This window comes from Leptodactylus fuscus, chromosome 6 (genome assembly GCF_031893055.1).
Source record: "Leptodactylus fuscus isolate aLepFus1 chromosome 6, aLepFus1.hap2, whole genome shotgun sequence".
Taxonomy (NCBI): Eukaryota; Metazoa; Chordata; class Amphibia; order Anura; family Leptodactylidae; genus Leptodactylus; species Leptodactylus fuscus.
The window spans coordinates 121,326,865-121,341,147 of NC_134270.1; the positions used below are offsets into that span (position 1 = coordinate 121,326,865).

The window sequence follows — 14,283 nt, forward strand, 5'->3', positions numbered from 1 at the left end:
TTGTCATAGGCATTTGTGTTTGGTATAGGGATATTGTCACTGGTATAAGTGCTTTTGACAGCATTGAGTAATGAAGACTTAAAGTGGGATATTTAAGGCATTGTAGAAGTCATGAAATCATTGAGAGTAGTATGAGGACTTTGGGGTTGGTACAGTGTTGGCCAAAAGTATTGGCACCCCTGCAATTCTGTCAGATAATACTCATTTTCTTCAAGAAAATGATTGCAATCACAAATTCTTTGGTATTATCTTCATTTAATTTGTCTTCAATGGAAAACCACAAAAAGAATTGTCAAAAAGCCAAATTGGATATAATTCCACACCAAACATAAAAAAGGGGGTGGACAAAAGTATTGGCACTGTTTGAAAAATCATGTGAGTTTTCTCTAATTTGTGTAATTAACAGCACCTGTTACTTACCTGAAGCACCTAACAGGTGGTGGCAATAACTAAATCACACTTGCAGCCAATTGAAAAGGATTAAAGTTGACTCAACCTCTATCCTGTGTCCTTGTGTGTACCACATTGAGCATGGAGAAAAGAAAGAAGACCAAAGAATTGTCTGAGGACTTGAGAAGCAAAATTGTGAGGAAGCATGAGCAATCTCAAGGCTACAAGTCCATCTCCAAAGACCTGAATGTTCCTGTGCCTACCATGTGCAGTGTCATCAAGAAGTTTAAAGCCCATGACACTATGGCTAACCTCCCTAGATGTGGCTGGAAAAGAAAAATTGACAAGAGATTTCAACACAAGATTGTGCGGATGGTGGATAAAGAACCTCGACTGACATCCAAACAAGTTCAAGCTGCCCTGCAGTCCGAGGGTACAACAGTGTCAACCCGTACTATCCGTCGGCGTCTAAATGAAAAGGGACTGTATGGTAGGAGACCCAGGAAGACCCCACTTCTTATCCAGAGACATAAAAAAGCCAGGCTGGAGTTTGCCAAAACTTACCTTAGAAAGCCAAAAACGTTTTGGAAGAATGTTCTCTGGTCAGATGATACAAAAGTAGGAAAAGACATCAACATATAGTTTACAGGAAAAAAAAAGGAGGCCTTCAAAGAAAAGAACACAGTCCCTACAGTCAAACATGGCGGAGATTCCCTGATGTTTTGGGGTTGCTTTGCTGCCATTAGTGATATTGTGCTTAGTGTGCAAGAATTGTAGTAGGCATAGTGGGCTCTGAGGGCATTGTGACAGGCATCGGGACAATGTTGTCATTGTGGTTGCCTCTCCAGGTATCAAATCATTGTAACATTAGGAGCAGTGAGGGCAGTTTTAGGTGTCATGCAGTATTGTAGCTTTTATGGGGTATTGTGATGCATATCAATTGTTGCTGGAAACGTGGTATTTTGAGCAGTATGGAAAACAGTTTTTTGGCATACAAGGCACAAAAAGGGAAATGATGAGGGCATAACAGAGGGTGTGTAGAAATCTGGAGTAAATGATGTGGGAAATCTACAACAGCTATAAACTTCTTTCACTTGTGTCAGATATGAGACGTACCCTCTGCCGCCTTTGGGGTTATGAACTCTGCCCCATTGTTGTTTTTATAGACCTTTGTGTTTGTCATTGAGGTGTTGTGACTGGCATGGAAGAATTGTGGTTTGTATGGGGGCACTAAGTGCATTCTGACTAGCAAATTGCTATGTTATCAGCATGAGGTCATTGACATGATTTACTTACAGACCATAAAGACATTGTGGCTGGCTTAGCGGCATTTAGGATATTGTGGTTGCCATACAGCATTATACTTGTCGTGGGGGCATTATGGCTTGCATATGTCTGTGAAATTTCAGCTGTCATGAGGATGTTTTGCATGTGGGACCTGTTCTCATATTTGTGCATGAAGAGATTTAAGGCTGCCGTGGAGAGGATTTGGCAGTCGTGATGCATTTTTCTTGTTATGGGGCATTAAGTAGTAGCCAGGATAAAAGATTTTGGGGCATTATGACTGGAATGAGGATATTGATGGCATTTTGGCTTGCACAGGGGACATTGACATTGAGGATAGTAAGGCAGTCATAGAGCATTGTGTTTAGCATGTGTATTATTGTGACGTTCTTTTTCCAAAAACAGGAAACGGAATGTCACCAGAAAATGTACCTAGGATGGTCACATGACCTCCCAGGCAATCTCGATAATTATACTTTTTTTTTTTTTAAAGTTAGAAGTTAGGCGGGGGGAGGTTCTATAGTTAAGGGTACAGTGTTGGTCAAAAGTATTGGCACCCCAGCAATTCTGTCAGATAATTCTCATTTTCTTTAGAGCTTTTTGGGAAAAGGCATCAACATAGAGTTTACAGGAAAAAAAAAAAAGAGGCCTTCAAAGAAAAGAACACGGTCCCTACAGTCAAACATGGCGGAGGTTCCCTGATGTTTTGGGGTTGCTTTGCTGCCTCTGGCACTGGACTGCTTGACCGTGTGCATGGCATTATGAAGTCTGAAGACTACCAACAAATTATGCAGCATAATGTAGGGCCCAGTGTGAGAAAGCTGGGTCTCCCTCAGAGGTCATGGGTCTTCCAGCAGGACAATGACCCAAAACACAGTTCAAAAAGCATTAGAAAATGGTTTGAGAGAAAGCACTGGAGACTTGTAAAGTGGCCAGCAATGAGTCCAGCCCTGAATCCCATAGCACACCTGTGGAGAGATCTCTTGATGGCAGTTTGGAGAAGGCCCCCTTCACATCTCAGGGACCTGCAGCAGTTTGCCAAAGAAGAATGGTCTAAAATTCCAGCAGAGCATTGTAAGAAACTCATTGATGGTTACCAGAAGCGGTTGTCGCAGTTATTTTGTCTAAAGGTTGTGCTACCAAGTATTAGGCTGAGGGTGCCAATACTTTTGTCCGGCCCATTTTTGGAGTTTTGTGTAAAGTGATCAATGATTTGACATTTTTTTTCCATTCTCTTTTGTGTTTTTTTTTTTTATTGCAAGCAAAATAAATGAAGATATTAATACCAAAGAGTTTGTGCTTGCAATCATTTTCTGTAAGAACACGAGTATAATCTGACAGAATTGCAGGGGTGCCAATACTTTTGACCAACACTGTAAAATTTCATTTTATCCCAGACAACCCCCTTAATATTCATGGGACACCCCCTTATTAATCTATTCTTATTAAGAAAGGATTAGAATAATGAACCAGAAGGGTAACTCTGAAACCAGAGTGAGGGTCAACCAAATCTGAGTGTGGGCACCTGGTTTCCTTCAGGCCTCTAGGGAATCAAAAGGACTGTAGCCTGTACATTTGCTTGTGTAGTCATATGTATTATGTATATACTCGAGTATAAGCCGAATTTTTCAGCTGAAAAAGCCCCCCTTGGCTTATACTCGAGTCAGAAAAAAAAAACAAAAAAAAAAAACTTTTTTTTGGAGGGGGGGGGGGGGGGGGTCTATGACCAGCCGCAATATCAATGTATAGAATCTCCCATAAAATAGTGGGGAAAAAAAGCAGCTTTAATATATATATATATATATATATTTTTTTTTTAAAGTTGTAAAATCACTCCTTTCCCTAGAATACACACAAAAGTAGAAAATTACTATGAAACATATACACATTAGGTATCCCTGTGTCTGAAAGTGCCTGGTCTACTGAATATAGGGTATCTGCAGTGCTCCTGTTCCGTCGGGATAGATACCCTATATTCAGCCAGACTGAGTTCCAAGTGGGGGGTGGGGGGGTTAGTCCTCAAGCTCAGGGAAGGGGCAGACAGACAACCAAAACATCCCCCTCCCCATCCCAAGCATCTACTGCACCCAAAAACTCCGACCATCCCACCTCCCGGCTTATACTCGAGTCAATAAGTTTTCCCAGTTTATTGTGGTAAAATTAGAGACCTCGGCTTATATTCGGGTCGGCTTATACTCGAGTATATACGGTAAGTTTTTGTACGCACTGAACTTGTAAAAGTTAACACTGTTTACTTTGAAATGTTTACTTTAATGTTAATCCCTGTATGCTCTATGGAGCCATTGTTGTTTAAAGTGCGTTTGGCCTTCTGAGTGCTAGAACCAGACCGTGGTTTTGCGTTGGGTACCAGCTGGTCTAAAACACAATGGATATTCGCAGCATGTATCTGGGGTATCTGGACTGTGTTGCAGGGTGTAATTTATGCTCAGTTTGCAGCTTGAGTCTTGCAGCTTTAAGCAGTAGACAACCAGCTCTAATGCCTCCGATCGGTCCCCGGACCGATCGGAGGCATTAATCCCTCTGGCGCACGGTCAAAGGCGCCGGAGGCACCATTTTCCCGGCGGTGCATGGGCACCGCCATTTTGCCAGTGATCGCCGGCTCCTGGAGCATGCTCCAGGGCAGACGTCACGTTGGCATGACAGCCGGGATCCTTTACAAGGCTCCCAGGCTTGTCTGCAAGTTCCTTCTTTTGCAGGCTGGTCTATGACCTAGACCTAGGGGGTCTAATAAATGCAAAAAAATAAATATTCAAATCACCCCCCTTTACCTAGAACACATAAAAGTAGTTAAAAACTGTGAAACACATACATGTTAGGTATCCCCATGTCCGAAATCGCCCACTCTACAAATCTATAAAAATATTTTTCCTGTTCGGTAAACACCATAGCGGGAAAAATAGTCAAAAGTGCCAAACCGCCGTTTTTTCACTGTTTTGATTCTGATAATTTTAATAAAAAGTGATCAAAGCAATAACATTTCCCGAATATGGTAGAACTAAAAAATACACCCGGCCCCGCCAAAAAAGACGCCCTATGCATCCCCATATACTGACGTATAAAAAAAAAGTTACAGCTGTCGGAATATGGCGACTTTTAGAAAAAATTTTTTAACAGTTTTGGATTTTTTTTTTTAAGGGGTCAAAATGTAAATAAAACCATATAAATTTGGTATCCCTGGAACCGTACCGAAACACAGAATACAGGGGACTTGTCATTTTGGCTGCACAGTGAACGCCGTAAAACCAAAGCCCGTAAGAAAGTCGCAGAATTGCATTTTTTCTTCAAATCCACCCCATTCTGAATTTTTTTCCAGCTTCCCAGTACATTATATAGAATAACTAATGGTGGCATCATGAAGAAAAATTTGTCCCGCAAAAATTAAGACCTCATATGGCTCTGGGAGCGGAGAAATAAAAAAAGTTATGGGGTTTAGAAGGAGGGGAGTCAAAAACGAAAATCAAAAAAATGCCATCGGCGGGAATGGGTTAAAAAAAATAAATAAAAAGAGAAAGAACATAGAGGTTTTAGTAATATATTTAATTATTTATATAAAATAATTTTTCAGATATTATAATATCCAGTTCTGCAAAGCATCAAATTGCCAATAAAACATTTCTCTTACGAAAAACACATAAACAAAATACAAAATGGATGATTCAATTTATTCAAACACCACATTCCTTACGTTCAAATAAAGATTCTGGGTTTTTTTGTGTGTGTTTTTTTGCGATCATTTTTAAAATACTTTGTTATCTTCAGTTCATTATTAAACAGGCTTTGTTCTGGAGAGGAAAATATTATTAATTATACCTAATATATTATTTTTAAGCATATTTACAGATTTTTATTTTTATTTTTCATAAAGCAAAGCGAATTAGCCTTAAAGGAAATCTCTAGACAGAACTGAACTACTGTGTTATGCCTGGTATTGGGCATCGAGGGGGGTGGAGCATAAAGTTTCTTTTTTGGTCTCCCTGTGTCATGCCCTAACCCTAGACACCCTGTATTAGGCATAACAGTGGATTTTTTTTTAATTTTTTTTTTTGCACGTTGTTCCTTTAAGTTAAAACTAAAAGCAGAGAAATGACTGAAAAGGTAAAATTATAACTAAATAGATTTTTTTTTTTTTTTTTTTTTTTAATGGCCATGTTTTTCTAGAAACTTATGTCCGTTGCAAAACTGGAAGCATCCTATTGACAATACAGGAGCGGTTTCAGACAAAGCAGCCATGTTTTTTCTAATCTCGTAAGGCCTCTAAGTTAATAAGAGTATTTTCAATAAGAAAGTGATAAAAAGGAATTTGTAAAAAGCTAAAACTATTTTCTTTGGAAAACAGTGCACTAAAAAACATCTTAAAAAACATTCATGGTCAGAAAATAAGTTGCATAGTTATGGCAGGAGAACGCGGAGGTTCTCAATACTTGTATCACATGATCCCATTGGTTCTACAGCTGGTCTTTTAGCAAAAGACTATGTTCCTATAATATGTTATTTATAATGGCAGCATTATGTATGTTCTAAATTTCTAGATATTCGGCTGGGTTAAACAGGCATCTGAACTTCATCGTAGACGTCTTGGCCTTCTTCTTCTTCCAGACTTACTGATGCACCATCTGCGTCAAGCTAAAGGATATTAAAGGCACGTATGAGTACAGTGACCGTGATGGTAAGCATTCATATATAAGCAGAATATAAGTCAATGGTCACAGACGATTTTGAGATTTCTGAGGCTAAACGGTGAGTAAACCTGCATCAACAACTACAAGGCCATTTAGGCAAAGGAATAGGGGGTGCAAAACCTAGCAAATACTAGTAAGCTCTGGATCTTGAAGGGATCCAAGGGCCTCTCTACAACCCGACACCAGTATTATACTTGGTACATAGTAAGTGGGGGGCTCAAATTTTGCATTAGGGCCAAGAAGCTTCAATTTATCCATCTACATGTAGATGTGCTTGCATCTATATGCTAAGGACAACAACATCCATCTTGCTGTTGTAATTTTGTATAATCTTCAGAGATAAAGTTGGGTCAATAGAAGATAGGATGGGAGTCTACAGACGCATGGCTTAAGCCAGCCATACACATATCTGCGCATAATATCTGGTTGAACCCTCCTTACACCTGCATACGCTTCTGGGAAATATAGTGAATGCTGAGGAAAGCTCCCAACATATACCCGATATCATATATGTATCATGGGTGTCATACAATGGCATCAGGCTCTCAAATAGCTGCTAAAAAACATACTGCACAGTAAAATGTTTCATTACTAGATACTGGTGTATTAAATAACATTTATGCTATTTCATACTTTTCCCCCCAGTACACCAACATATGGTGGCCCAGTGAATGTCCCTTTGGTCTCTAAGCATGTCAACAGGGATACATAAACCTGATAGTTTTTGCTGGTGCTAAGCATATACATATGACCAAGGCAAGTTTTGGCTACAGGCAAACTATGATGTTGACATAGGTGAAAATGCTCTCCTCTGTTTTTAGCCTCTATGTATGTAAATCAGTATTGTTTCACCATGTGTAATGTAAAGGTGGCAGTGAAGACTACTAACAATGGCGCCAAGAAGAATCCATATCATGACTATACTGAACAGTTTTGTATTTTGCCATTGTGGAGAGCCACAACACAAAGCTGCTCACAAAGATGGTTATAGTGCTGTGTGGTTGTGGTCAAAATTATATAATGTAATTCTAAAAGACATGCGTAACCCCAACTATAGACACAGTGTTACTCGGTGACGAAAAAGGTGAATACTTTTAATACCTTTTGCTCATTATACAATTTAGACGTCCTTGAATACTTACACATTTGAGCTCCAAGCTTGTGAAGATACGAGGCAGGATATAGATGCGGACTGGTACGGTGAGGATGAGGACAAAAGGAAGAGCCAGTGATGCAGGAGTGAACATAATAACAAACAAAGCAGCCAGGCATATCACCTGAATCAGTGTGAATACGTGCATACGCCAAGTCTTAACCTGCAAAAAAAAAAAATAAAGCATATCATTACCACTGTCCATACAGCAGCATGGTGCTAAACTCTCTTTCCCCTCTAGTGGTGCCTCTGGGGGGAAAAAAGAAACATCCCCTTTAATCGCCAATGTTACATATGATGTCCAACCACCTTCTATATTTTTACTTATTGGGAGAAATTTTCTATTCCGTCTGCTAGAAAATTGGTTTAAGGGGCAAAACGGTGGCTCAGTGGTTAGCACAGCCTTGTAGCGCTGGAGTCCTAGGTTCGAACCTGCCAGGAACAACATCTGCAAGGAGTTTGTATGTTCTTCCCGTGTTTGCATGCATTTCCTCCCTTTCTACAAAGACATACTTAAATTTGGGGGGGGGGGGGATGTACATTGTGATCCCTATATGGGGCTCACAGTCTACATTAAAAAAAAAATATTGGTTTAGATGAGAGTAGTTGTGGTGCACCTTGTGCCATAAATGCATCACATTGATCTATCTACGCCTTACTTGCCACGTTTACCGACCGAGGGGCAGGAACCAAAACATCTGAGGCTGATCCAGAGCTTCTTAATCCGTTCTCCCATTGACACTGGATGTTCCTCAATTTAGACTGGTTCCTAAAATACCAGCCTTAAAGGTATTCTATTATTAGGAAAACTAATTTTTACCTAAGCATATATTTGCATAGCCTTTAGAAAGGCTATTACACACATACCTTTTATTTGTTAATCCTCTCAACTGTTTTTGAATTAGCCTGCTTTTATTGATCTGCTAATTAGCCACCTCGGAGCACTAGAAGTCTCAGTGAGCACTGAGTGATATTTGTACACGGGGGGAGGTGAGAGCAGGGAGGCTGATGAGTTCTCATCAGCAGCAGAATCCTCCCCCCTGTTTACACACAGCAGACAGTGCTCACTGAACTTCTGGGGCTCGTTGTTGGCATATCAATAAACACAGGCTAATTCAAAAACAGATGAGATGATTAACAAATAAAAGGTATGTCTGGAATAGCCTTTCTAAAAGCTATGTAAATATATGCTTAGTTAAATTGAGTTTTCCCAATGATAGACAATTGGGAGATTTCATTAAAGAGATTCTATTCCCTGCTTCATTGTTATGCCTTTGTCTACTGCCATTAGCAATTTTGATCACCATCCATGGTCAGATGCATATTGTGAAGCTATCTAATGAAAAGTCTGTAACAGAGCCCCACCCCTATTTATCATGTCCCCTGGGAATACTGGTATTTTCATATAGAGGGGATTATCCACTATACAAGTCTAGAAAATGTTCTCCCGCCATCACTCACCCGTGTTACATAGGGTTCTTTGGGGTGATATTTTGGTGGTTTTAAGGTGAGTAGGACGCGATCGAAAAGTTGTATTCCATTAAGTGAGGTGACACCCATGTATAAGAAAATACCAAACAAAACAGCCAGTGGAATAAGAGACAGAACTGGTTCCATCAGTATGGAGACACCTGTAGAGAAAAAAAAACAAAAAACAGATGAGAATTGCTCAGTATGGCAGCAGTATTACAACTCACCAGATAGATCCTCTAGTACTCGGGGATAAGGCCAGTCTGAACCTGACAGTTACAGTATATTCCATTTTGTTACTTTATATCACATTATGTAAATATTTTACAATGATAAGTTACATTCTATTAGTTTTTGTTATATATGGAGTCATGTACTGAGTGCAACCATGCAGAAAATACCAATACATACAACATATGTACATGTCACATCTTAGGCCATATGTACATGACTGTGTAGCCAGGCCATAATGAAACGGCACATGGATGACATCTGTATACCACCCATGCCTCCACTGGCCTATTCACTGATGTCAGTGAGCACAGGCCGCAAAACAGACAGGAATAGGACCTGTGCTGAGTTTTACCCCAGGCTCACGGCCCCATACACTGGCCTGTAAAAATACACTTTTGTGTTTATGGGGCCATAGAGATGAATGGGTCAGTTTGCTAGCTGTGAAACCCATGTCTAGTATACTGACAATGCACATGGTTGTGTGCAGGAGGCTTAAAACTGGAAGGAGGTCTAAATGAAAGGCTAAGCACCTCATACATATCAGAACCAGATATAGCATCATCAAATGGACAAATGCGGATATACAATTCCTGAACAGTTCTGCCATAGACTTTGATCAGCTGATACATGTATACATATGTCGGGTATAACACAAGGGTGCATACTGTATATTGGCTAGTGTGTCTTGCTGGCCATAGCTTTTTATTTGAATGTCGGAATTTGTAGACTATAATCTTAAAAATTGTTATATTTATCTCTGAAATATCAGTGCATTTTTTTTTACACAAGATTTTTATTAAAAAAAATGTTCTTATATTACGCTGTATTACATTACTCGAAGTAACAGCAAGTTTTGTTCATCATTCTATGTATGTGTGGCTATGGCCTTCCTCCTGTATGCATCTCATATTCTCTGTCCTTCATTTCAGTGTCTGACCCATTTTTCTCTATCCTCCCCCATCCTTGTTGCTATATTTCCACTATATTTACCCCCAGGGTCAATGCCGGCTCATCTTGTTTGTTGTCAGAGGCAATGAAATGTGAGGACAGGAGGTCACTGCTTTGTAGCAATGGACAGGATGTGATTTATGACATTATGAGGATGGTACAGAAAGTGGATACTGCTGGGTAGTGCACACATGTGGGTAAGGATATGTAGATGTTATATACACAGGACTACAGATATTTCGCTCATATGCTTGTAGTGTGCACTTCATTTATATACATGTACATGTATTACAAGCGGCGGTCTTGCTGCCTACAACAGCCACTCAGAATTCAGACATCTGGAGCTTGTGATTAAGGACCATAGTGCTTAGAAACTTTGGTTGAGTTGATGGTATCCACCTAGCTCATATATAGGTGGTGTGAGGTCAGGACTAGACGGGTAGGAAGGGGTTTACCTTTAGTGGTCTATTTTACACCGCACTACACCTTGTCTTTTGCAACCGTCGTCCTATGTAGCCCAGTTATGTTAAAAGCACCTATTGTTAGAGGTGTTTGTCTCAAGTTTTTAAATTGAGATTAATAAGAGTTATTTTTTAAGAGTACTAAACCCATTCAATTTTGAATTATTTTCAGTTTTGGGTACACATCTTATGACTTAAAATCTTTGGTTAAATACCCTAGTCAAGACAGAGTGGCTTGTCGGCACTCCTTGGCATTTGGCACATGTCCCCAATTGCTTGGTCATTGATGGCAAGGGCATTTTTAGTTAGATGAATGAGTTTCCCTGCTGGCTGTAAAGACCCAAGTCCAAACCCTTAAAAACACCTTTATAAAGCTAGTCCCTGGCTAATAGAGGGGGATGCCCCAGATAGGGGCTTCCAACATCCAAATGAACTAACAGGGTACCTGGAAAGTAGTTGTCTTATTGAGACAACCCATTAAGTGTTATTTTTATTACATGGGGTATTGACCAATGGCTACACTCACATATGAGTCTGTCTGCCACAGAGTCCATCTAAAATTGTGGGTACCCAACAAACTATTTTACAGCAGATACTGAACAGGCGTCCCTCAAGATCCTTTGTTATCCATGATTAGATATTTAATCCATCCTTCTACTCCTACAACTGACCAGAATAAGAGATTACACAACAAAGATGTGGACACTTCCTTACTTATAGAGAAAAGCATTATTTTAGTAAGGCCACTCAGGGATAGCAGCCACATTCAGCCCTGATGCCCAAGAGGGACATGAAGGCCCCTATGCTCCATGTAACAATATTAAAAATGGCACATAATAGGTATGGGGCCCTGTTATATACTTTACCAGAAGCTCGAGGGTTTCAAGACCTCTGATTGCTACACCTACTTGTAACAGTTGGTGGTAGTGGTTGGGGGAGGGGGGGGGGGTACATAGACCTTTCGAATGGAGAACCATCACTGCTCCTGTGCTAATGCCCTGCAGCTTGTGTTTCTCCATGAGTCCTATGTCTCTTCTGTGTGGGCAGCATGGTGGCACTAATGGTGGTTATTAGCACTGTTGGCATGCACTGCTGTTATTCTAGGCTCAAAGCCAGTCCAGAGCGACATCTATATGGGGTTTGTATATTCTCAGTGTAATAATAAGTTTTATCACCAATAGGAAGTAGGCTTTGTGTGCAGAGTTACTGCCTTTAATGCTATGAGACTCCTGAAGCCTGCTCAGAGTGTGCACCCAACCAGCAAGAGATTTACCCCAGGTGGCCGACAGCTAGTGTCCGTTACTAAAATCTTGAGCGGACATTAGCTATGGACACTAGCTGTCGGCCACCTACAGCAGTGTGAACCCAGCCTTAGTAGCGAGGAGGAAGTAAGGCTTAGGACTACAGAGCCTCTACTTTACCAACCCAAACATTTCATGTAATAAGTGTTATTGTACTCTTGCTTCCAGATATTAGGGCAATCCTTAAAGAGATGGCACCCCTGTTGTATAGAGGATCTAGACTTTTGTTCTAAAAAAAAAAAAATGTGTGAGCCAGTGTTCAATAACTATATCTATTCAACTGTGACATCTTCTTAGAGCTCCACTAAGACCATTGCTCCATCTCTGACCTCTCAGCTGAAGAATTATGTATTTGGAGCATATAAATATTCATATGGACAGAAACATACATACCAACAAGAACAGCCACCAGCAGACCACTGATACGTTGCTCAATAACCCGCTCTATTTCAGGTTTTCCTCCCTTGGACATGACAGTAAGAGCATTGGCATGGCTGACTGTACGGACTGTGGTGGCACTTAGCCAGGGCATTCCAAAAAGTGCACATATGCCCCCCATGCCCACAATCAGCAGAAGATCCAAGTGGAATCCAGAACCTTTCACGGCTTTTCTTTCCGGTTTGCTGACGATAAGCCTGAAAAATAAAGCAAAGTCAGAAACTGAACAAGTGTATTATACATACTGTAGAAAAGATGATAACCTTTCTGTATGCATAAATACTATTCAAGGATCTATGGTAGTTTTGACCAGCAGCAGTGTAAATCTAGAACTTGTGTGAAGTGAATGGGACTAAGCTGTAATAGGAGACATAGCCCATGACACAAAGCAAAACCCTTCAATTATGAACAAAATTTTGTCACAGTTAGGGGATAACTAGAGGGGGTGCAGTTGCACCAGGGCCCAGGAGCCTTAAGGGACCCATAAACACTGGCATCAGTATTGACATTGCATCTTCCATCTGGCCCATAATCCAAGGAGACCCACAGATTACCCTAACCACACTAAGGTTGCTTAAATTCCTTAGCACCCATAACCATCACTATCAAGAATTCACTGTAGCAATGAGGTAGGGGGCCTGGACAAAAGATTGCACAGGGGCCCTCAAGATTTTAGGTACAACACTGGTCACAGTCATTTATTTGGCATTGACCACTGACAATACAGAACATGATACAAAAATATGGGTTTATATAAAGAATTAGGGGGCATTCACACTACCGTCTGTGTCCGACAGGTAGTGTCCGCTCAAAATCTGGCACTAGCTGTGTCCGTGACACCTGTCATTCATTTAAATGGCGATTGGGTGCGTTCTTTTGCACTCCGTGTCCTTCCTTTACTGTCCGCATGTAAAGATGTCCGACTTTTCAAGCGGACAGAAAAACCAGACATGTATAGTTATGAAAAATGCTTACGTGGTAATCTGAGATTCCATAAAGATCAGGATGAAGACTAGTACTGCTGGGATACCACAGCCAAACATCATCCCGATAGGGAAAGGATTACGTAGCCCCATGGGTGAGATGAACCAATCACGGTCTGCAGGACGGGAGACACTAATACCTTTGGGGAGGGCAAGTTTCTGAAAATCAATAAAAACAAATATGTAAGTAGTGTGTATGAAGAGGTTATATATAATCTGTTATAGTGATGAGAGTCAACTGACCTTTGTGTATGTATCTTTGATTAAAAAGTCAATTGTCACCATGATGAGGATTGCTATAGGGACACCGAAATCTCCAATGATACGACGAAGCTGTAAAGTGAATATTGAAGGTTAGCAGTGGAATGAGTGTGGCCAGTGACTTTCATGTGGGTCTCATCTGGAATGTCCTAATGATGACATCCACTCAGAATGTACAGTATATTGTAGTACCCTATATATCAATAAAGGGAGGCATATTTATATTATGGAATAGCTTAGTTTTGTGCTTGCCTCTAACATAAGTATATATAGCTGAACACCCACTCTGAAAAGAGCAGCCCTGGTACCATAAAGTGGCAAAGTGACTTTAGAAAACAAAGGGAGGAAACTTGCCTCCCTGAGTGACAGCCTCCATAGAGGCAATAGCTAAGGGAATGATGGTGGGTCACCTGGGCCCTAAATGTAAGTGAAGCTGCGAACAACTCATAGGGCAGTTAGATCCATAGCTATAACAATGAATTACATTTCCACCTTCTGAAAACAGTTTGAGAAAAATTCTAGCAAGCCTATCTAGAATAAAGGACTTACCACATCTCTATCATACTTTGAGTTAAAGGGGTGGAACGAATTTACAACTTATCAAATTTGGGGGGGGGGCGCACTGGGGTTCCCACAATCACAAGAACAAAAGACCCTTGT

At 40.5% G+C, this 14,283-nt stretch overlaps 1 protein-coding gene across 2 annotated transcripts in view; it reads right to left on the reverse strand.

The window, feature by feature from the left end:
* Nucleotides 1-5,338: 5,338 nt before the first annotated feature.
* Nucleotides 5,339-14,283, reverse strand: part of SLC4A1 (solute carrier family 4 member 1 (Diego blood group)) — a 33,676-nt gene continuing 24,731 nt past the window's right edge. For both annotated transcript variants that reach the window (XM_075278268.1, XM_075278267.1), the window contains 6 exons: nucleotides 13,606-13,695; nucleotides 13,355-13,521; nucleotides 12,335-12,576; nucleotides 8,989-9,158; nucleotides 7,517-7,690; nucleotides 5,339-6,318 (listed from right to left, as the gene is read on the reverse strand). In XM_075278268.1, the coding sequence (XP_075134369.1) occupies nucleotides 6,238-6,318; nucleotides 7,517-7,690; nucleotides 8,989-9,158; nucleotides 12,335-12,576; nucleotides 13,355-13,521; nucleotides 13,606-13,695 (924 nt within the window). In that variant the 3' untranslated portion in view covers nucleotides 5,339-6,237. The remainder of the gene's footprint in view (nucleotides 6,319-7,516; nucleotides 7,691-8,988; nucleotides 9,159-12,334; nucleotides 12,577-13,354; nucleotides 13,522-13,605; nucleotides 13,696-14,283) is intronic.